The sequence below is a fragment of the Raphanus sativus genome, unplaced genomic scaffold, assembly GCF_000801105.2.
Source record: "Raphanus sativus cultivar WK10039 unplaced genomic scaffold, ASM80110v3 Scaffold0851, whole genome shotgun sequence".
Lineage (NCBI taxonomy): Eukaryota > Viridiplantae > Streptophyta > Magnoliopsida > Brassicales > Brassicaceae > Raphanus > Raphanus sativus.
The window spans coordinates 5,288-29,169 of record NW_026616165.1 but is presented as its reverse complement, the minus strand read 5'-3'; the positions used below and the strand labels follow the sequence as shown (position 1 = coordinate 29,169).

At 36.6% G+C, this 23,882-nt stretch overlaps 3 protein-coding genes and 1 pseudogene across 3 annotated transcripts; 2 read left to right on the top strand and 2 right to left on the bottom strand.

Annotated features, from left to right (window-relative positions):
* Positions 1 to 27: 27 nt before the first annotated feature.
* LOC130503188 (UPF0481 protein At3g47200-like) lies at positions 28 to 4,356 on the top strand. The gene has a single exon (XM_056997869.1). The coding sequence runs from the start codon at positions 3,325 to 3,327 to the stop codon at positions 4,180 to 4,182; it is 858 nt and encodes a 285-aa protein (XP_056853849.1). The 5' UTR covers positions 28 to 3,324; the 3' UTR covers positions 4,183 to 4,356.
* Positions 4,357 to 4,426: 70 nt separating this feature from the next.
* LOC130503187 (MATH domain and coiled-coil domain-containing protein At2g05410-like) lies at positions 4,427 to 7,485 on the bottom strand. The gene is made up of 4 exons (XM_056997868.1): positions 5,919 to 7,485; positions 5,676 to 5,836; positions 5,242 to 5,465; positions 4,427 to 5,001 (listed from the first exon to the last, which is right to left on the bottom strand). The coding sequence occupies exons 1-4, from the start codon at positions 6,023 to 6,025 to the stop codon at positions 4,603 to 4,605; spliced, it is 891 nt and encodes a 296-aa protein (XP_056853848.1). The 5' UTR covers positions 6,026 to 7,485; the 3' UTR covers positions 4,427 to 4,602.
* Positions 7,486 to 16,594: 9,109 nt separating this feature from the next.
* Positions 16,595 to 17,458, top strand: LOC108832306 (UPF0481 protein At3g47200-like). Its single transcript, XM_018605797.1, has one exon. The coding sequence runs from the start codon at positions 16,595 to 16,597 to the stop codon at positions 17,456 to 17,458; it is 864 nt and encodes a 287-aa protein (XP_018461299.1).
* Positions 17,459 to 21,491: 4,033 nt separating this feature from the next.
* On the bottom strand, positions 21,492 to 23,055 carry LOC108832307 (MATH domain and coiled-coil domain-containing protein At2g05410-like; annotated as a pseudogene).
* Positions 23,056 to 23,882: the final 827 nt, after the last annotated feature.

Below are 23,882 nucleotides of genomic sequence, written 5' to 3'. Positions count from 1 at the left end.
GCATTGCCCAAATCGTGTAGTTTGTTGTGCTAAGCATCGGACAAACAACAGCATTCGGTACCTTCTCCTTCACCTTTGTCAACGCTTTAGAGTCTACCACTGCTTTAGGATCTGCCATTGTGTTTCTTGGCGATTCCAAAACAAAACCTTGTGCTCTGATACCAAATAAAGTAGCCAAGAACACAACCGTAATAAAACTCTTGCTTTGTTTTATTAATCTTTCTTAACTTGCTTTCTTACTTTGATCCTCTTACATTAGATCACTATATATAGGTATTAGGAAACCCTTAACTTTCTCCTATTACATGTTTATCTAGGACTTCTTAGCTTTATCCTAAATCTATTAGTTATTCATTCTTATCTTTATAATAACTTGTCGGCTAAGCAACTGAAGCTTATCCAACACAGATGTGATCAGTTTAAGTCGTCATGTGAAAGGATGTCTCAGGTTTCAATGGTGATGAAGATTGAAGAGGAAAAAATTGCCTCGTCTTGAATCTGGATAGAGTGGAACATGAAGTAAAACATGTATGGGAACACGACAGAGAGCCAGAGAAAGAAAACATGCAGATGATGCTTTTGGTAGATGTGCTACAGACTGCTAAAGTTGAAGCTGAGTATCAAAGAGTTCTAAAGGACAGATTACGAAGGAAATTTCAGTACTTTGCAAAAGGTGGATATTAAGTGTTTAAATCTTGTAGACGGTGGTGAGTTAAGATTCTGCTGCAACTACAGAATGTCTATAAGCTAGACGAAACACAAGAAGTTTGCAAGGGTTATAAGAAGATTCTTCAAGATTCAGTGCTGCTTACGAGGTTTACTTGGTATGAGAAAGCTATGCTTTAATTTGCTGCTGAAAAGTTGGAGTCAGTTTTGAGTCAAGGTCATGGGTTCTCGTATTCTTGAACACGTTACAAGAGAGTACACCAGTTATGTTTAGTTTGGAGTTGATGTGAAGTTACATGCAACAGAAGATGATTATGGTTCATGAGAAACGAGACTGGTCGCAAGTTGATTTGATGAGCTGAACTAAAATAGATGCATGAAATAAATGGAAGACAGAGATTCAGAGGGTACTGGTTGTTGTGAACTGGTGAAAATTGTTCAAGATTAAAGCAAAGAACATATTGTTCAGCCAATGTACCAGTGATTGAAACAGAAGATTGAGGGAGAGACATGCTTCAATTAACACTGATGAAAGTTTGAGTGAAGGCTCAAATATAAAGGAGATAAGAACTTGAATTCTACATGATGTGTTATGTATCAGGAGGTCTAACCTGCGATGTATATCTTGGGATTCCGATTGTCTGCAACAGTCTCAGAGATTATCAGAGAGAGAGAGACGCCAACAAGGCCCGTCGGAATTGGTCAAGTCTGTGTTGAAACCTCTATGTTAAAATATTCCAGTTATGTGGCTATCTAAGAACAAGTCAAAGTGAGAAGATCAAGTCAAGGTTTGGAGATGGTTTCAAGGAGAAGAAGAAGAAGAAGAAAGAGCTATGAGTCATGCAAATTAGTTGAAAGGAGTAGAAGAACACGAGTTCTTGAGCTGATAAAGTGGTGGTGAGAAGCCTTGAAAGGTCAACTAAATTTGAGGAACCGAGTGCAACGTATCATGTATCAAAAACTGTACCAGAACCTGTGACAGATTCTAGATGAAATCATGATGACATTGGATGTTCCAGAGATTGATATTTTCGCTGACCAGGAATACTAAACTCGATCTCATGAAAGGGCAACTACTGAAGAAGATTGGCTAAGTAAAAGCTCTGTTCTTTTTTTTTATTTGCTGCAAAAGATATGGACTCTCAACTGAGTTAAGGAAAGTGTTTGAACAAGATCAGTGGCTGTTCTTGCTTCTTACTTGTTGACGTTGAGGATTTTAAAAAAAAAAAGAAGAAGGGGGCATTGTTTGTTGGGTAACTCGAAGAGCGAACAGTGGAAGAGGCAACTTGTAGACACATGGCGTAGTTGCTGACATGTGATGTGTAGAAAAGCTTGATAACCCATAGTTAACCTTGATCCTGAAGAGACGTAGAGTCAAAGACTGTACGAGAAGTACTTTGGGTTCTCTGATCATACGGTGTTGAAACAACTCAATGAATTAAAAACTGGTGTTGGTAGAAACATGATGAGCTGAGTGTTTACGGAACTGTCTTCAAAGTTGGAGCATCATGATATGGTTCGGGGGTTGCAGGTTTCTGTAAAATGCAGAAAAATAGTTAGCAATTTTATCAGGTTTCCAAGAATATGAACAGAAAGAGATCTATCAAGAGAAAAACAGAGAGGCTGTCTGATCTGGAACTAGTTTAAACGCAAGTGGCTAATATTAAGATGAAGAATTGTGGCTGAGGGGAAGTCTTGGCTGGATAGATATTCATGGTCTCAGTGTACTTTGAATTTTTGCAGGCAGATACTGTATATTTGGGTTGTGATCAGATGATGAGACGTCAAAACACTGGAACTACAACACAAGCTAGACCCGATCTCATTGGAGATAGTTTATTTTTGTTAGCGGATGAGGTGTAGTAGGTGATTCGGCAAGCTGGATTTCATTCCTTTTCCCATGACGTGTTGCTTGAATACTGTTTCTTGAACACCAAGTTAAGTTTAAAGAAGTAGGTTGTTAACACAAAGGCTAAACTTCTGAGACAAAGCAACTTTGAGATGAAGATGAGTTGCACCTTTCAGCACATGGCAATGGATCTTATTAGAGTTTCGTGGTGGCTGTGACATGGACGGTCTTGTTTTCGGTCATCTGCGAAAGGATATGCAACCATAAAAACATGATAGTCGTTGGTCGCATGCTAAAAACGAGAGGATCGTCTTGTTTTTCAATAAACTCTTGTCTACATGATTGATGATATGTCTCTGGTGAATGTGAAGCGAACAGTTTCAGGGAAAATGAGGATATGGAAGACGCCATGTATTATTCATGAAACAAGAAGACTCATGCTAAGCTCTTGGATCGGGATGGTTCGATCTAGACAACATGTTGAGCTATAGAAGAAATGGTTGAGGCTTCCCTTGGATTGGCTTTTGGAAGGCAGAGAATGCAACACGAGGAAATGATTGCTCAGAATTGCTACTACATTAGCAAGACACTGTTCTGTGCGTACGACAGGCTTTGATCCTGTGCTATTGGCGACAGCGGTGTCTGGTTGATGTCAGGATAGCTGATTCTAAGTGATTCTCATCTACGAAGGCTCTTGTTATTTTTAAAGAAGTTTGAGTCATATATTCTCTTTTCTTGGAGGCAAGGCAGTCAGTTTTTCTCAGAGCTGATTCAGATCAAGTTTGCATTAGAGATGCTGGTGGAATAAGATGATTCTGAAAATTGTAACCGAGAACGATCGCATATTTGGGAAGCCATGGATGATCACTGACGTGTGTCGTGACATGATCCTAATAGAAAACCAGTTACCCTTTTTCATTGTGAAGAGGTTTTATCATCTCTTGACTCCTTACTACCAACAAGCAACACCTTCAGTACTGGAAATTGTTAAAAGCCACTTCAGTTGTTTCCTGAGCAACATTGATGATAAAATGTATGAATCTGCAGAGCCAGAGCATTTTGTTGATCTTCTGAGGTCTTGTTATCTGCCGCTAGTTCCAATCAGATTGGAAGAAGGCATATCTACGATTTACAATGCGCCAAAAGCAACAGAGCTACACAATGCTGGTGTTAAGTTCAAGCCATCAGAGACCAGTAGTTGTTTACTTGATATTAAATTTGCTGATGGAGTGCTGGAGATTCCTACTATTTTTGTTGATGATCTCACGGAATCCCTCTTCAGGAATATCATTGTGTTTGAACAATGTCATTGCTCAGATAAGAGCTTCCTCCACTACATCAGGCTTCTCAGTTGCTTCATTAGATCCCCTGCGGATGCTGACTTGCTCATCCGCCGTGGGATCTTTATGAACAGTCTTGGAGCCGCAGAAGATATTTCAGATGTGTTCGATAACATCTGCACAGAGGTTGTCTTTGGCAGAAAGTTTTACTTTCAGAGCCTCTCTGAGAAGTTACAATCGTACTGCAACACACCATGGAACAGGTGGAAGGCGATTCTGAGACATGACTATTTCCACAATCCTTGGTCAGTTGCTTCTGTTTTGGCTGCTTTGCTTCTTCTCCTTCTCACTTTCATACAGGCTGTATGCTCTATCTTGGCCCTGTGAGTTATTACCATAGTATTTACATATTTAGTAGTCAAAATTCAATAAATCCAAACTTGTTCTTATGAATGTAAGCACAAGCAGTCAGATCCTGACATGACTTTGTACTGAATCTAAGTTGAACTGCTAGTTTTGTGTTAGATTTGGATTAATTATGGATTTCCAACTTAAAATCAATTGGCAATGAGTAGATTGGCCGTAACCTTTTAATATAGTAGTAGATTGATTCTTATATTTTCGATGTGGGATGTTTCTCATCAATATTTTGTTGATTAGAAATAAAATTAAGGAGTAATAATCTAAATCCAAGTGTTCTTAATTTTGAGAGAGCTCATTAGAAATCAAGATGCAAGCAAACAAACCGGAACACCTACGAGAATTTAAATCCAAGTACCCTAAGAACTTAAATCTTCAGACAACGTCTTAATCGTACAAGGAGACAGGATATTTAGCTGCAGACAACTCAGCCTTCACCTTGTCCATTTGAGCTTCCATTTCTGAACACTTCCGCTTCAATGGCTTTAGTTCTTCCTCCATTTCTTGAAGCTGAGCTAAACATACTTTTTCTTTCTTCTTCTTTTCCTTAACTTCATCAAGTTTCTTCTCCAGCCAATCCAACTGAAACCCCTCAGCTGACAAGTATGATAGAGCAGCATATTCCTCTGCCAAATCATCATTGGAGATTTCCCAAGGCGAATGACATATCGTCTGGGTTAAGCTTAGGAGGACATTCATGTACGCCGTCTTTAGATATGGATTCTTTGGACGAAATTTTGATGCAATATCTTGGTGTTTTTCAAACAAACGGTTCACAGATTCTACCTGCAGTTGGAAAGTATATATATAAAGTAAAGCCGTAGCATAATAGACTATCTTCAGCTTGTAACTATATTAAGAAATTGAACTATTAGTGAGGGACTTTGATTTGACCATTTTTTGTTCTGTGTGTGTTACAAGTCTTTTTACTATAATCACTTGTAGAAACCATGATGGCTTTTGTATTTTGGTTGGACTTTTTGAAGTAAGAAAACAAGAAGTTTTGTATTGCTTATATTATCTTACCTGCCAAGGAAGGACTTGAAACCCATTGATATCTATGGTTTCCATTACTGGTGAAGATTCCTTTGATACATCTACTTTACCTTGAACTTCAAGAACATCAACCTTCACAACAATCTTTACTTCTCCATTAACTAGAAATCCTTCTTTGTCATGAAGTTCGTCAAGGGAAATCATTTCTGAAAACCCCCAGTCAGGATTTGTCTTATCAAACCAATGTTGCGTCTCTACAAAATATCAAAAATATATTTCATGATTTGCATTTTTGAGTAAGCATGAAAATATGACATTATATAGACTCCATCCGATTTAAAATCCATGTTGACAACTCCACAAGCCAGGCACAACATATAAACAAAAATCTCGCAGCAGTCCTAGACCACAAATATGAAACTTCTCCGCCTTATTAAATGAAAATTAAATCAAGAAACGATCACCTCTAAGTTGGGACAGTTTTTCCGAAAACTGATTTACTACAGTAAGGGAAAATTTAGCGTGGCTTTTCCATCCAAGAGGCAAATATTCAGAACCAGCAACGGCGAGATACAGAGAGAAATGATTAGCCTTATCATTTCCCTTGGGATAGGCCAATATCTGCCTGCAAGAAAAATGAAAGAAAATAATCAGCAAAATGATGGATATTAACCAGGAAAACATTTGAAACGAACTTCTCTTCTTACCATCTGCAAAGATCCACCACGAATATATCAGACTGTACTCTCTTGGATTGCAAAGTTGAGAAGTTTTTGATCACCCAAGTAATCTGCTTACCAGGTTGCTTCTCCATTTGATCTTGAAGATGTTCCTAAACACACAAGTTTCTAACTCAAACAATAAAACCAGAATACTAATAGTAAAGCTACATTATAGAAGAACATTCTTAACAGTTTATTTTCTTTTACAAACGTCAGACAAAACGAACAGAGAGTCAGAGACTAAACAGGTGATGGATGATTAGAAGATCAAAATGGTGAAGTACTTAACCCTAGCCCCTAGGAGTCGCTTTGAAAAGGAATGCATTGACAACAGCGCAGGCGCAGTTTTATAGGCGTCTATGACTCTAGGAGTCGCAACGAGAGGAATGTGAATCGCTTCTGACTCCTCATTCGTTTATAGAAGTATTTATTTGTTTGATTAAATAATCTCTTTAGTTCTGTTTTTTTTGGAAAAACTGTTAGATACTCTCCCCGTTCCCGAAAGAAGGATTTTCTAGAGTTTTCACGTATATTAAGAATTTAATAAGTATTTACATTTTGGTTTACTATTTATTTTTTTATACACTTTCCAACAACTATCCACCAATCAAATTTAATCAATTCAAATATTCACAATTAATGTTTCTTAAAAGTATACAAAAGTACATTCAAAAAATAGAAAATCTATCTTTGTGGAACAAGAATAAAATATAGAAAATCTTACTTTCGGGAACGGAGGGAGTATCTTATATCTATCATCTATCAATACCATTAAAACCGGAGTACAAAATTGAAATGTCTGGAAACAAATATAGTAGAATAATTGAAGATTGTTTGTAAACATGGATATTAGATTAAATATTTTCTTTTATTTGTACATTTAGCTTTTACATTGATAATAAATTAATTACTTCTTTTTGTATTTTTTCTTATTTACAGATTTTACCACTTCATTTAAAATCAAATATTAAAATTAATTAATTATAATAAAAAAGAAATAAAAAGCACTTAATTTATTAATATAGATGTTTTCGGATCTGAAAAAAGAATATACTCAGTTATGCTTAATTGATTTGAAATCATAATTTTCCAAAAATAATTACATGTAAAAAATTAATCTAATGTGTTTCTCTATGAATCTAACATTCCAATTTAGATTTTTATTCATTTTTATATAAAATAATCTAACCCAATTCTTTAAATAATTGACATATTAGTTTTTATATAAAATAAAGTGAACTACAATATTTTTTTGCAATTTGTGGTTGTTGTTTCTTTGCGATGAAAATAAAAACATAAACTGTAATATAGTATATATTAATTTGCTATATAAAATTTTTCAAAAAGACAAAAATATCATAAAATTAATAATAATTCATAGAAAACTATTGTAAAAAATAAAAAAATTTCAAAAAGTAAACAAAAAACAGTAGGTTAATATATGAATTAACTCAAAAATATGACTAAATTGTTTAAGATATATAACTTTGTAAAACTATTACTAAAGTGTTTACGGCTCACAACATTTCACCGAAGCCCATATTACACAATACATCGATTAAACAGTTTATTTAATTAGTAAAACTGGAACCATTAGATTGTAATTTTTGAAATGTTTATATACCATAAAAAGACCCGCCCAGTCAGGCGGTTTATGATCTAATTCGTATTATTTAATAAGCCACCATGTCTGCATCTATTCTTACAGTTTGGTGGTGAGCAATGTCATGAGTCAGTGATAAGCCACCACAGTTCAAATAGCATGCACTGAATCACGAAGATAACTGATCTGAAGATGTAGTGTTGACTGGTTTGAGAAAACACATGTACTAATCTTGGAGTAGTACATGAAGTGGTACAAGAAGTCATTCACGAAGCTGAGCTGCGAAGCGACTGCTGAGATACATAAGTGGATAATATGGGCTCGGCCTATACAAGCCAGGACGTGGCTACTGAATTGGGTAATCATCTTATATAATACATTAAGATGAGTAAGAACTTCTATATTCTTGAAAGAACAAAAAGGAAAGATTACTTAGAAACCCTAATATTTAGGGTTTAGCAACCAGATAAATACTAAGAGGCCAAAGAAAAAGGTACGCATCCAGCATATTATTGAGAGAGGTTGGTGGTTTAATTGTAGAGAACTATACTCTTCATAGAAATATTGAGTAGTAGTTGCTCTAACCATTGTAATCTAGATAAGAGTGGTAGACACGGGTGTGTACTGGATATCATATAGCAATTGTAAGTTGTGGCCTTTTCTAGTAAATGGTTTCTGGACGTGGTCCCGGCGATGTAGGAAACGAACCCTGTTAACAAATCTCTATCTATGTGTTCTTTATTTATGCTCCTATATGTTTTATATGCATTAGAACACGTAAGACTAGCCACAATACGCATTAACAATTGGTGACAGAGAGACTCGTCTTATTGCGGGTATGATCCTGAACTTGTGGCTAGAAGAAGAGATTTTCATGAAAAAATCATATTATGAAGATCTAATGTGGAACGTGAAAGAGAGGTCTGCTATGTGTGTTCTAATAACGGCTTGGACTAGGGTTGGTAAGAAGAAAGAAGAGGTTCATCACACGTGCGAAGATTAATTGTGTTGCAGCAGTCTATGAGAAAGCAAAGAAGTCTGCGACGAAGGTTAAACAAAAGTTGGAGATTTTTCTAGATGCAGTAAAATTCTATTTCACATAAAGACAAGGTGACTTTGGCATCGATAAAGAAAAAGGAAAACATCAGTGGACAGTGGGCCGACCAATGAAGCAAATGTGTCAAAGTTATAGAAAGTCTGGTCTATCACCACATGTGTATGAGAGGAATAAGCGACTTTCATCTATAGAGAAGAGCTTCATAAATTGGTGATGCATAGCAAATCGCAAGCTTCAGAAGTTATACAAGAGTTCGTGTTTAAAGAAGCTAACGTGAAATCACTGAGATAAGGTCAGAGATGTCTCTCCAATTTTGTTTTTATAGTCGAAGAGATGTGTCTCACTGTCCTGCCATCTCAGACAAAGAAAAGACTGAGTTGAGTTTGATTTTTCCTCTGAGAGATAAGCTTGAGTGGACCAATCTTGTGAAGCTGTGTTGAGCAGATTAAAGTAGCCAAGAACACAACCGTAATAAAACTCTTGCTTTGTTTTATTAATCTTTCTTAACTTGCTTTCTTACTTTGATCCTCTTACATTAGATCACTATATATAGGTATTAGGAAACCCTTAACTTTCTCCTATTACATGTTTATCTAGGACTTCTTAGCTTTATCCTAAATCTATTAGTTATTCATTCTTATCTTTATAATAACTTGTCGGCTAAGCAACTGAAGCTTATCCAACATTCTCCCTTCTAAGTTTCATGTTGCTTCTGAAACTATCTTGAACTCCAATCTTCTTCTTCATGTCGTTGAACTTTAGCTTTGCCAACGCCTTTGTTAATATGTCCGCACACTGGTCTTCTCCTCGCACAAACTCCACTTCAATTTGCTCCTTTTCAACACACTCTCGGATGAAATGAAACCTCTTCTGGATGTGCTTACTTCTTCGGTGAAACACAGGGTTCTTGGCCAAAGATATTGCTGATTTGTTATCAACAAAGACCGTCGTTCTTCCTTCTTCCTTTCCTGTGATTTCACTTAAGAGATCCTGAAGCCAGATGGCTTGTTTTGCGGCTTCCGTTGCTGCCATGAATTCTGCTTCGCAGGATGATAGAGCCACCGTTTGCTGCTTCTGAGAACACCACGTTACAGGTGTGTCGCCATAGAAGAACATGTGTCCCGAGGTGCTTTTCCCATCATCCTCATCAGTGTTGTGACTACTGTCACTGTAACCAACAAGCCTCTGTTTCCCTCCTTTCTTAAACATCAAACCATTGCTGACAGTTCCCTTTAAGTATCTTAGAACCTGTTTTAAGGCGTTGTCGTGTGACTGTCTTGGAGACTGCATATACCTACTTAAGAGTCCCACGGAGAAGGCGAGATCAGGTCTTGTGTGCATGAGATACCTGAGACAACCTATCCTCCTCCGATACAGAGTTGCATCAACTTCTACTTCATCTTCTGACTTAGATAGCTTCAAACCGAACTCCATTGGTATTGAGCTTGAGTTGCAGTCGTCCATCATTGCTTCCTTTAGAATCCTTTTAGCATAAGCTTCTTGCTTGATCTCTATCCCATCTTTACTTTGCTTGACCTCAATACCTAAGTAGTAGGTTAGCTTTCCTAGATCAGACATTTCGAACTTGCTAGACATTCCTTTCTTAAACTCCATAATCTGTTTCAACGAGCTTCCTGTTACAAAGAGATCGTCGACATAGACAGCCACAATAAGAAGTTTATCTCCCTCCTTCTTCCGATACACTGAACTTTCTTTTGAGCATTTGATAAACTTCATATCGATCAAAATCTTGTTGAGCTTTGTGTTCCAAGCTCTTGGAGCCTGTTTTAGTCCGTACAAAGCTTTTGAGAGTTTGAAAACTTTATTCTCTTCTCCCTTCTTTTCAAACCCTTCAGGCTGAGACACGTACACTGCTTCTGTTAGCTCACCGTGTAAAAACGCCGTCTTGACGTCGAGGTGGTGAACTTCCCATCCATTCGTAGCAGCCATACCAATCAACAGTCTAATTGTTTCTAACCGGGCAACAGGAGCGAACACTTCATCATAATCCACTCCATGTTCTTGTACATAACCCTTCGCGACCAAACGAGCTTTGAACTTGTTTATGGAGCCGTCTGCGTTTCTTTTGATTTTAAAAACCCACTTGAGACCTATTACCTTCACTCCAGGTGGCTTATCAACAAGATTCCAAGTTTTGTTCTTGTTGATCGAATCAATTTCATCTTTGCAGGCGTTAGTCCATTGAACACTAACCTTTGCTTCTTTATAGTTTAGTGGCTCGTCGTCAAGTGATAGGAGGAGAATCTCGATCTCTAAGTCAGCCAGAAGAATATAGTCATCAAGATGTCTCGGCGTTCTTACTTGTCGAGTTGATCTTCTAGGTTGTTGAGACTCGCTCTGTTCTGTATTAGCTCCATCAGAAACTGATTCTGCTTGCGTTGTACTTTCTTCTGCAGCTTCTTCTTCTTCTTGTTGATTGTTGATCAAGTATGGTCCTTGTCCATTATCCATAATACCTCCCCACGTCATTCTGAACATCCCAGATTCATCCTTTTCCTCTGTTTCACCTTTCTTCCAATTCCAACACTCTGTTTCGTTAAAAACTACATCACGGCTTACTACAACTCTTCTTGTGGTTGGGTTGTAAAGTCGATATGCCTTAGTTCCTGGTTCTATTCCGAGGTGAACAAGCTTCAGTGATCGATCATCTAGCTTCCTTAGATGTCCTGAATCAATCTTAGCGTGAGCAATGCAACCAAATACCTTAAGGTGAGCAATGCTCGGTTTCCTGTTCTTTAAACACTCGTATGGTGTTTGATTCTTCAACGCTCTTGTAGGAACACGGTTGATCAGATATGTGGCGTGACGTACAGCCTCTCCCCACATATAATTTGGAACTTTCATTGCCTTTAGAATGCTTCTAGTCATCTCCATCAACGTGCGGTTTCTCCGTTCTACGACGCCATTCTGTTGCGGAGTATACGGAGCTGTCAAGTGGCGTTTGATCCCTTTTTCATTACAGAAGTCTTGAAACTCTTTAGAAGTGAACTCTCCACCTCTATCAGTTCTTAGAGTTACAATCTCCTTGTTGATATCCTTCTCAACGAGTGTCTTAAAAATCTTGAATCTTTCAAACGCCTCATTCTTCTCTTTTAGCAATATTGACCACATGTATCTTGTGTGATCATCTATGAGCACAAAAATATATCGGTTTCTTCCTGATGTTGCAGGTGTGATAGGTCCACAGAGATCAGCATGAATCAACTCCAACGCACGGGTAGCTCTGTAGCTTGTAGCTTTAGGAAAAACATGTCTCGTTTGTTTTCCCACCAGACACGAATCACACATCTGTTTCTCTCCATCTAGCTTTGGTAAGCCCAAAACCATCTCACTTATCGCCATATTCTTCATGGTTTTAAAGCTTATGTGCCCGAGTCTTGCGTGCCACCTCCATTCTTCTTTATCAAGCTTCGCAAGTAGACAGGCTGGTTGTCCTATTTTCAGGTTGATTTTGTAAAGACGATTTGATGATCTTGACGTTTTTACAAGTAACCTTCCACTAGGATCATGAACAGTCAAGTAGCTTTCCTTCATTCTTACTTCACAGCCCTGTTCTGTAGCTTGTCCAAGACTCAAGATATTGCTCCTTAGCTCTGGTATATAGTATATATCTGTGAGAAGCTTTTGCTCCCCTGTCTTAGCCTCAAACAGTATTGATCCCTTTCCATTGATATTAACACAAGAACCGTCGCCAAACTTGACTCTTCCTTTTATCTTCTCATTCAATTCGGAGAAATAAGACTTCTCTCCGGTCATATGGTTGCTTGCGCCGTTATCCAGATACCAAACTCCCTCTTCCTTCTTGGTTTCTTCATATGTTTTAGGCATCACTTTCTCTTCATTCAGATACACAACTTCATGCATATATAGAGCGCCGTCTGCAATTTCTGTTTCTGTCTTATTTGCTTCTTGATCATCATTCTTCTTGTCGGGACAGACAGAAGCAAAGTGGCCCTTCTTATGGCAGTTATAACATTCTATTTGAGAGTAATCCTTCTTCTCCTTACCTCTCTCTTGTGAGTTATTTCTTCCTCGTCCTCTACCTCTGTTGCCACGACCTCTACCACGGTTCAATCCTCGTCCTCTGCCTCTTGCATTATCTGATCCTTCATATGTCTTGCTAGAGCTTGAGAATAATAGGTTTCCTTGATGGTTTTCTTGAGTCTCCTTCCGCTTTATACGTTCTTCATAAGCTTTAAGTCTCCCAACGACATCTTCAAACGGAGTTGTATCCAGGTCTAGTAGTTGCTCCAATGACGCTGTCATGTGGATAAACTTGTCTGGCAGACTGTCAAGGAACTTCTTCACCATCTTAGATTCTTCAATACTTTTTCCTAACGAGGCCGCTTTGGATGTGAGCTCGGTTAACTTTCCAGTGAATGCGTCGATAGTATCTGAGTCATCCATTCTCAGACGGTCAAACTCATTCATCAAGGTCTGTAAACGAGCTACTCTTACACGTTCTGCACCTAAATTCCTTGTCTTTAACGCTTCCCACATGCTCTTAGGAGAACCCTGATCACCGATTTGCATTAGTAGAGCTTCAGGAACAGATTGGAACAGGAGTGCAATTGCTATGTCATTCTTGTCGCTGTCTTCTAATCCTGGTTCAATTGCTTCCCATACTTTGTGTATCCGAAATATTACTTTCATCCGCATTGCCCAAATCGTGTAGTTTGTTGTGCTAAGCATCGGACAAACAACAGCATTCGGTACCTTCTCCTTCACCTTTGTCAACGCTTTAGAGTCTACCACTGCTTTAGGATCTGCCATTGTGTTTCTTGGCGATTCCAAAACAAAACCTTGTGCTCTGATACCAAATAAAGTAGCCAAGAACACAACCGTAATAAAACTCTTGCTTTGTTTTATTAATCTTTCTTAACTTGCTTTCTTACTTTGATCCTCTTACATTAGATCACTATATATAGGTATTAGGAAACCCTTAACTTTCTCCTATTACATGTTTATCTAGGACTTCTTAGCTTTATCCTAAATCTATTAGTTATTCATTCTTATCTTTATAATAACTTGTCGGCTAAGCAACTGAAGCTTATCCAACACAGATGTGATCAGTTTAAGTCGTCATGTGAAAGGATGTCTCAGGTTTCAATGGTGATGAAGATTGAAGAGGAAAAAATTTCCTCGTCTTGAATCTGGATAGAGTGGAACATGAAGTAAAACATGTATGGGAACACGACAGAGAGCCAGAGAAAGAAAACATGCAGATGATGCTTTTGGTAGATGTGCTACAGACTGCTAAAGTTGAAGCTGAGTATCAAAGAGTTCTAAAGGACAGATTACGAAGGAAATTTCAGTACTTTGCAAAAGGTGGATATTAAGTGTTTAAATCTTGTAGACGGTGGTGAGTTAAGATTCTGCTGCAACTACAGAATGTCTATAAGCTAGACGAAACACAAGAAGTTTGCAAGGGTTATAAGAAGATTCTTCAAGATTCAGTGCTGCTTACGAGGTTTACTTGGTATGAGAAAGCTATGCTTTAATTTGCTGCTGAAAAGTTGGAGTCAGTTTTGAGTCAAGGTCATGGGTTCTCGTATTCTTGAACACGTTACAAGAGAGTACACCAGTTATGTTTAGTTTGGAGTTGATGTGAAGTTACATGCAACAGAAGATGATTATGGTTCATGAGAAACGAGACTGGTCGCAAGTTGATTTGATGAGCTGAACTAAAATAGATGCATGAAATAAATGGAAGACAGAGATTCAGAGGGTACTGGTTGTTGTGAACTGGTGAAAATTGTTCAAGATTAAAGCAAAGAACATATTGTTCAGCCAATGTACCAGTGATTGAAACAGAAGATTGAGGGAGAGACATGCTTCAATTAACACTGATGAAAGTTTGAGTGAAGGCTCAAATATAAAGGAGATAAGAACTTGAATTCTACATGATGTGTTATGTATCAGGAGGTCTAACCTGCGATGTATATCTTGGGATTCCGATTGTCTGCAACAGTCTCAGAGATTATCAGAGAGAGAGAGACGCCAACAAGGCCCGTCGGAATTGGTCAAGTCTGTGTTGAAACCTCTATGTTAAAATATTCCAGTTATGTGGCTATCTAAGAACAAGTCAAAGTGAGAAGATCAAGTCAAGGTTTGGAGATGGTTTCAAGGAGAAGAAGAAGAAGAAGAAAGAGCTATGAGTCATGCAAATTAGTTGAAAGGAGTAGAAGAACACGAGTTCTTGAGCTGATAAAGTGGTGGTGAGAAGCCTTGAAAGGTCAACTAAATTTGAGGAACCGAGTGCAACGTATCATGTATCAAAAACTGTACCAGAACCTGTGACAGATTCTAGATGAAATCATGATGACATTGGATGTTCCAGAGATTGATATTTTCGCTGACCAGGAATACTAAACTCGATCTCATGAAAGGGCAACTACTGAAGAAGATTGGCTAAGTAAAAGCTCTGTTCTTTTTTTTTATTTGCTGCAAAAGATATGGACTCTCAACTGAGTTAAGGAAAGTGTTTGAACAAGATCAGTGGCTGTTCTTGCTTCTTACTTGTTGACGTTGAGGATTTAAAAAAAAAAAAAGAAGAAGGGGGCATTGTTTGTTGGGTAACTCGAAGAGCGAACAGTGGAAGAGGCAACTTGTAGACACATGGCGTAGTTGCTGACATGTGATGTGTAGAAAAGCTTGATAACCCATAGTTAACCTTGATCCTGAAGAGACGTAGAGTCAAAGACTGTACGAGAAGTACTTTGGGTTCTCTGATCATACGGTGTTGAAACAACTCAATGAATTAAAAACTGGTGTTGGTAGAAACATGATGAGCTGAGTGTTTACGGAACTGTCTTCAAAGTTGGAGCATCATGATATGGTTCGGGGGTTGCAGGTTTCTGTAAAATGCAGAAAAATAGTTAGCAATTTTATCAGGTTTCCAAGAATATGAACAGAAAGAGATCTATCAAGAGAAAAACAGAGAGGCTGTCTGATCTGGAACTAGTTTAAACGCAAGTGGCTAATATTAAGATGAAGAATTGTGGCTGAGGGGAAGTCTTGGCTGGATAGATATTCATGGTCTCAGTGTACTTTGAATTTTTGCAGGCAGATACTGTATTTTTGGGTTGTGATCAGATGATGAGACGTCAAAACACTGGAACTACAACACAAGCTAGACCCGATCTCATTGGAGATAGTTTATTTTTGTTAGCGGATGAGGTGTAGTAGGTGATTCGGCAAGCTGGATTTCATTCCTTTTCCCATGACGTGTTGCTTGAATACTGTTTCTTGAACACCAAGTTAAGTTTAAAGAAGTAGGTTGTTAACACAAAGGCTAAACTTCTGAGACAAAGCAACTTTGAGATGAAGATGAGTTGCACCTTTCAGCACATGGCAATGGATCTTATTAGAGTTTCGTGGTGGCTGTGACATGGACGGTCTTGTTTTCGGTCATCTGCGAAAGGATATGCAACCATAAAAACATGATAGTCGTTGGTCGCATGCTAAAAACGAGAGGATCGTCTTGTTTTTCAATAAACTCTTGTCTACATGATTGATGATATGTCTCTGGTGAATGTGAAGCGAACAGTTTCAGGGAAAATGAGGATATGGAAGACGCCATGTATTATTCATGAAACAAGAAGACTCATGCTAAGCTCTTGGATCGGGATGGTTCGATCTAGACAACATGTTGAGCTATAGAAGAAATGGTTGAGGCTTCCCTTGGATTGGCTTTTGGAAGGCAGAGAATGCAACACGAGGAAATGATTGCTCAGAATTGCTACTACATTAGCAAGACACTGTTCTGTGCGTACGACAGGCTTTGATCCTGTGCTATTGGCGACAGCGGTGTCTGGTTGATGTCAGGATAGCTGATTCTAAGTGATTCTCATCTACGAAGGCTCTTGTTATTTTTAAAGAAGTTTGAGTCATATATTCTCTTTTCTTGGAGGCAAGGCAGTCAGTTTTTCTCAGAGCTGATTCAGATCAAGTTTGCATTAGAGATGCTGGTGGAATAAGATGATTCTGAAAATTGTAACCGAGAACGATCGCATATTTGGGAAGCCATGGATGATCACTGACGTGTGTCGTGACATGATCCTAATAGAAAACCAGTTACCCTTTTTCATTGTGAAGGGGTTTTATCATCTCTTGACTCCTTACTACCAACAAGCAACACCTTCAGTACTGGAAATTGTTAAAAGCCACTTCAGTTGTTTCCTGAGCAACATTGATGCTAATAAAATGTATGAATCTGCAGAGCCAGAGCATTTTGTTGATCTTCTGAGGTCTTGTTATCTGCCGCTAGTTCCAATCAGATTGGAAGAAGGCGGCATATCTACGGTTTACAATGCGCCAAAAGCAACAGAGCTACACAACGCTGGTGTTAAGTTCAAGCCATCAGAGACCGGTAGTTGTTTACTTGATATTAAATTTGCTGATGGAGTGCTGGAGATTCCTACTATTTTTGTTGATGATCTCACGGAATCCCTCTTCAGGAATATCATCGTGTTTGAACAATGTCATTGCTCAGACAAGATCTTTCTCCACTACATCAGGCTTCTCAGTTGCTTCATCAGATCCCCTGAAGATGCTGACTTGCTCATCCGCAGTGGGATCTTTATGAACAGTCTTGGAGCCGCAGAAGATATTTCAGATGTGTTCGATAGCATCTGCACAGAGGTTGTCTTTGGCAGAAAGTTTTACTTTCAGAGCCTCTGTGAGCACTTACAATCTTACTGCAACACACCATGGAACAGGTGGAAGGCGATTCTGAGACATGACTATTTCCACAATCCTTGGTCAGTTGCTTCTGTTTTGGCTGCTTTGCTTCTTCTCCTTCTCACTTTCATACAGGCTGTATGCTCTATCTTGGCCCTCTGAGTTATTACCATAGTATTTACATATTTAGTAGTCAAAATTCAATAAATCCAAACTTGTTCTTATGAATGTAAGCACAAGCAGTCAGATCCTGACATGACTTTGTACTGAATCTAAGTTGAACTGCTAGTTTTGTGTTAGATTTGGGTTAATTATGGGTTTCCAATTTAAAATCAATTGGGAATAAGTGGATTGGCCGTAACCCTTTAATATAGTTACTAGATTTTGACCCGCGCTTTGGAAGCGCGGGATTTGTTCTTTCACAACATCGGATTAAAAATTTATATTACAGTGTTAATTTAAACAATATTTTGAAAAACGAAGCAAAATCGATTAGCCAGATCAGAGTAATCGTGACTCTTACTTAATCGAATCCAGGTTGAGGTAATAATCAGATTTGAATTAAACCATCAAAACCAGTTACAATGTTGTGACGACACTGGTCAACCGTAACATCTAGTTGAACCAAATACAAAACATAATAGGTTTAATTTGGATATATAAACAATGTGAAGAGTTCAGAATTTATTTGAACTACTTACATATACTTTGAAGTTTCTTTATTAATGAACCTCTGCAGTGTTAGTGCTTTGAACTCCGACTCAGACCAACGGTCGTACGGTTTGGATTTTAGAAAAACCTCATTATTTAAAAAACCTGATAAAACCATAAAAAATTGGTCAAAACTGGAACCCGGTTTGCGGTTGACCCAACTGATAATTTTTATTTATTTTTATTAGATTTTCAATTAATTTATTAAAATGTTTTTTGTATTATAAATAAGAAGTTATTTTAGATATAAATATAAGTTTTATTATTTACATTAGAAATTTAAATACTTATGGATTTTAAGTCTTGAATTTTTATTAACTGTTACAAAAATGTTAAATAGTTTAAATATTTTTTTGATATTTTGTATGTGAATCAATAAGTAATACATTCTATACGAAATTAATTAATTTATTAACATGTTGTTCATCTATGGTCGACCTAATAACTAAGTGCCCGGGAAATTATCTGGCTAAGTGTCCCGGTCAGATTTAAAAATATTGGACCTCTGAATCAAAAGGCACTAAATTTTCTATATTTTGCAGATTTAATTTTATTTATAAACAATGAATTTTAATGATATTTATTGATAGCATGTGTTATTAATTTTATATCTAATTTTGATATATGCAAAATATGTAACTAAATAAAATGAAAATTATGTATTGTTTACATTTTATTTTGAAATAAATGAAGTTTTTATATATAAATAATTTCTGATATTATCCTATTTTTGCCATCTATGATATCTTTTCAAAATCATTTGAAGATAAATTTAATAACTGAAGTTTAAATTGTTTGCTCGTTTTGTTAGAGTTTCAATTTTGTTAGAATAGTTAATCTAATTATTGTTAGTATAAAAGTAAATATCATACACCAATAACATAACAGATTTTAAAGATATTAGGTGAGAAAAAAAATATTGTAAATAACAATATATTTTTATTTTAAATCTTATGTAAGGTATTAATGGGATGATCTTAAACGGTTAGATGTCAAAACAGAAGTATTTAGGATTTGGTTTAAATTTTCAATTTTTTATGCTTTAAAAGCACGGGATAACTATTTGGTGAATTTTTCAATTTTAAAATTATTATCTTTTTTGGTTTGAAAATACTATTTGATTTTTGACATCTACAACTGAGATTAATTTATTTTGACGTCTTATAATGATGGTCATTTGTGTTTTAGATTTGTGTCGGTTTTGGATTATTCAGTTTTTAATCATAGGGTTTAGGTGTTTCGCACCCGTTTATGAACTATACATTTTTCGGATCAGATAGGTTCGGTAATGTTGGGACCGAATTGGGTTGTTATAATCCATAAAACCCGTGAATCAAATTAAAATTTGTTTGGAGTTAATTCAAGTTTAAACCCAAAAATCTGATAAAACATCCAAAAATCTAAGTTAAACCTGAAAAAAAACCAGGTAATATTCATGTAATTCAGGTCATTAGATATTTTATTTATAAATTATATATATATATATATATAATTAATATTTTAAATATTCGGATACCCGTTTAGTATTCGATGTGATTTTTTGTTTAAGATCAGTCCGGGTTTTTGTAAACTGGCATGCGGGAGTTGTATATTGTTGATTTTGTTTGAGTAGTTTTAGGAAACTTTGTTATTTAAAAAAAAATTATTAACAATTTTTTTTCCCTGCGGAGGTTCCTGATACAAAATTCTCCGATTCATGGACAAATGTCAACGAATTGGTCAAACCAAACATGTTCATGTTTACAGACTTTCCACGGCTCAGTCAATAGAGGTAAAACTATATGATGTTTTATTAATTAACTTCTATCCCAAGTTAGTGAAAATGTTCTTCATCATGCTCATCTTTTTCGTCATCCTCTTTTCATGGAATTTCATGTCCTATCACTCTCTTATACTTCAGATACAGCCTTGGAGGTATGGGGCATCACAGTAGAAAAAGATCATGTCCTCTGCTGTGTAATCAACTGTTGAAGTTTCCTGCTCTTTAACACCAGAGGAAAGCTGAGAGGTACACAATATATGAGTGAACAAAAAAATCTTATGAAAATAATAGGCAAAAGCTGAGGTGTTTATTGATTGCTATCCTCCAATTAAAGCATAGGATCGACATCCACTGGAACTTTTGAGAAAATCTGGCAACCATCAGACCAAGGATTTTGGTCAAAAGCCACTACTTCTCCACCTCAACTTATAAGCGAAGTTTGGAATTCAAAAACTCTAAGAGTCTCAGGCAAAGATTGGTTGGAAATACCTGTGACATCTTTAGCTCTGTTATCTACCAGAGTAGTTATTAATCAAGGAAAAATCAATGACAATGAATCAGTCCTCTATTTATGAAAAATTATAATTCCTTGAGAACTTTTTTTAAAAAGATAACTTACATTGCTTTCATCATTTCGGCTTCTTTTGGCAATCATGAGATGTGGCTCCTCTCATTCCTCAAAGAAAATCCTGCAAGGGCAGAGATCTTTTGCCGAAGGTGAAATCTATGAGCTCTAGATGAGAATCGTACCGACGTACATGACGCATAGATGTACAATTGATAGTATTGCCGTGAAGAGCATTTCTTTCCAGAACGATATGATTAAATTCTTACGTATTTATTTTAAAATATATTACAAAAGTGTACCTCCTAACTTTGAGACTTGGTGCTGCTACTCTGCCAGGAGCTTTAAGGGCCCTGCTAACATGCCTCTGCATTGCATATAAAGCGTAAAACCCAGTCACATGGACTACACAAACGTTTTCATGAGAACATCCAATTAGACACTGAATAAAAGACCCGCCAAGCCAAGCAATTAATCAAACAATCAGTGTATGTCACGTCAAAAATTGCGATACAGAATTCAGAAAACATGTATTTCCAGGATTCTTCAAACCCACCCTACAAATCAACGACACCGATCACATGTCAACAAAACCACAAAGGAGTAATCTAGTAAATAAAAGACAGATATATTTATGTTAATCAGTGAGTGCTCAATCTTCCCTCTCTTTTGATGTTTTTGTGAACTTGGAACTTGTTAGTGCAACAGGAATCAACGTTTCCATCTTCTATTCAGAACCACCATTAGAGAAGCCATTAAAGGTTTCCTAGCAAGATGAAAATCAAGTCGCAAAACCTTCATCAACTTCTCCGAACCCTAAGAAAAATTGCCTTTCTAATCAATTCGTACAAAACGCCTAATTTGAAATCCCAAATCTGCGATGATCTCTTGTTCCAGATCACAAATTTTTTTAATTATCCCGAAAATTATTAGTTGAAAGGGATAAAGAAAAAACAGAAATATATTGTTTGTTGGAACAAAAAGATTATGTGAATAATAAAGATAAATAAAAACCATAGGTTTTAAATATTTCAGTGGCAGAAATATGTAAATATTGTTGAAAGAGAAGGGCACCTCAAAAAAGGGCCTTCTGTTTTAATAGTATTGATTGATTAATTCTTATATTTTCGATGTGGGATGTTTCTCATCAATATTTTGTTGATTAGAAATAAAATTAAGGAGTAATAATCTAAATCCAAGTGTTCTTAATTTTGAGAGAGCTCATTAGAAATCAAGATGCAAGCAAACAAACCGGAAGACCTACGAGAATTTAAATCCAAGTACCCTAAGAACTTAAATCTTCAGACAACGTCTTAATTGTACAAGGAGACAGGATATTTAGCTGCAGATAACTCAGCCTTCACCTTGTCCATTTGAGATTCCATTTCTGAACACTTCCGCTTCAATGGCTTTAGTTCTTCCTCCATTTCTTGAAGCTGAGCTAAACATACTTTTTCTTTCTTCTTCTTTTCCTTAACTTCATCAAGTTTCTTCACCAACCAATCCAACTGAAACCCCTCAGCTGTCAGATACAACAGAGCAGCATATTCCTCTTCCAAATCATCATTGGAGATTTCCCAAGGCGAATGACATATCGTCTGGATTAAGCTTAGGAGGACATTCATGTACGCCGTCTTTAGATATGGATTCTTTGGACGAAATTTTGATGCAATATCTTGGTGTTTTTCAAACAAACGGTTCACAGATTCTACCTGCAGTTGGAAAGTATATATATAAAGTAAAGCCGTAGCATAATAGACTATATTAAGAAATTGAACTATTAGTGAGGGACTTTGATTTGACAATTTTTTGTTCTGTGTTTATAAGTCTTTTTACTATAATCACTTGTAGAAACCATGATGGCTTTTGTATTTTGGTTGGACTTTTTGAAGTAAAAAAACAAGAAGTTTTGTACATCTACTTATATTATATTACCTGCCAAGGAAGGACTTGAAACCCATTGACATCTATGGTTTCCATTACTGGTGAAGATTCCTCTGATACATCTTCTTTACCTTGAACTTCAAGAACATCAACCTTCACAACAATCTTTACTTCTCCATTAACTAGAAATCCTTCTTTGTCATGAAGTTCGTCAAGGGAAATCATTTCTGAAAACCCCCAGTCAGGATTTGTCTTATCAAACCAATGTTGCGTCTCTACAAAATATCAAAAATATATTTCATGATTTGCATTTTTGAGTAAGCATGAAAATATGACATTATATAGACTCCATCCGATTTAACATCCATGTTGACAACTACACAAGCCAGGCACAATATATAAACAAAAATCTCGCAGCAGTCCTAGACCACAAATATGAAACTTCTCCGCCTTGTTAAATGAAAAATCAAGAAACGATCACCTCCAAGTTGGGACAGTTTTTCCGAAAACTGATTTACTACAGTAAGGGAAAATTTAGCGTGCCTTCTCCATCCAAGAGGCAAATATTCAGAACCAGCAACGGCGAGATACAGTTACAGAGAGAAATGATTAGCCTTATCATTTCCCTTGGGGTAGGCCCTTAACTGCCTGCAAGAAAAATGTAAGAAAATAATCAGCAACATGATGGATATTAACCAGGAAAACATTTAAAACGAACTTCTCTTCTTACCATCTGCAAAGATCCACCACGAATATATCAGACTGTACTCTCTTGGATTGCAAAGTTGAGAAGTTTTTGATCACCCAAGTAATCTGCTTATCAGGTTGCTTCTCCATTTGATCTTGAAGATGTTCCTAAACACACAAGTTTCTAACTCAAACAATAAAACCAGAATACAATAGTGAAGCTACACTATAGAAGAACATTCTTAACAGTTTATTTTCTTTTACAAACGTCAGACAAAACGAACAGAGAGTCAGAGACTACACAGGTGATGGATGATTAGAAGATCAAAATGGTGAAGTACTTAACCTAGCCCCTAGGAGTCGCTTTGAAAAGGAATGCATAACAACAGCGCAGGCGCAGTTTTATAGGCGTCTATGACCCTAGGAGTCGCAACGAGAGGAATGTGAATCGCTTCTGACTCCTCGTTCGTTTATAGGAGTACTAGAATCGGCCCGTCCTACGGGCGGAATGTTACTTCAAAAATAATTAAAATAGTTAGAGTAAATATTTAATATAATTTTATATTAACTTAAAATTCAAATATTAGTTTAATTTGGTATTTGATTTTCATTTTCTACGGGCGGGATATATTTTATTTATGATTTAGATTATTGTTTTTTGTACGATTTTGTGGTTATTGTTTTAGATTTGCATTTGCAATATATGATAATGATTTTTGTATGTCAGTAAATTTAAGGTGAGGAGGAATCATATCTGAAAAATATATTTTGTTTGTTTATAATAGTTTTTTGTCCAAAAAAAACAATAGTTATTTCTATATTAAAAAGACTTGACATTGATATGCCGTGATGATTTCAAATGGTCTTTATGTGGTAGTTTTTTTGTGTATGCTATAAGAGTAATTACTTTTTGTGTTGAAATCATAGTCTTTCAACATGCTATTAGAGTGGAAAAGGTGATTATTCGAAGTTGCATG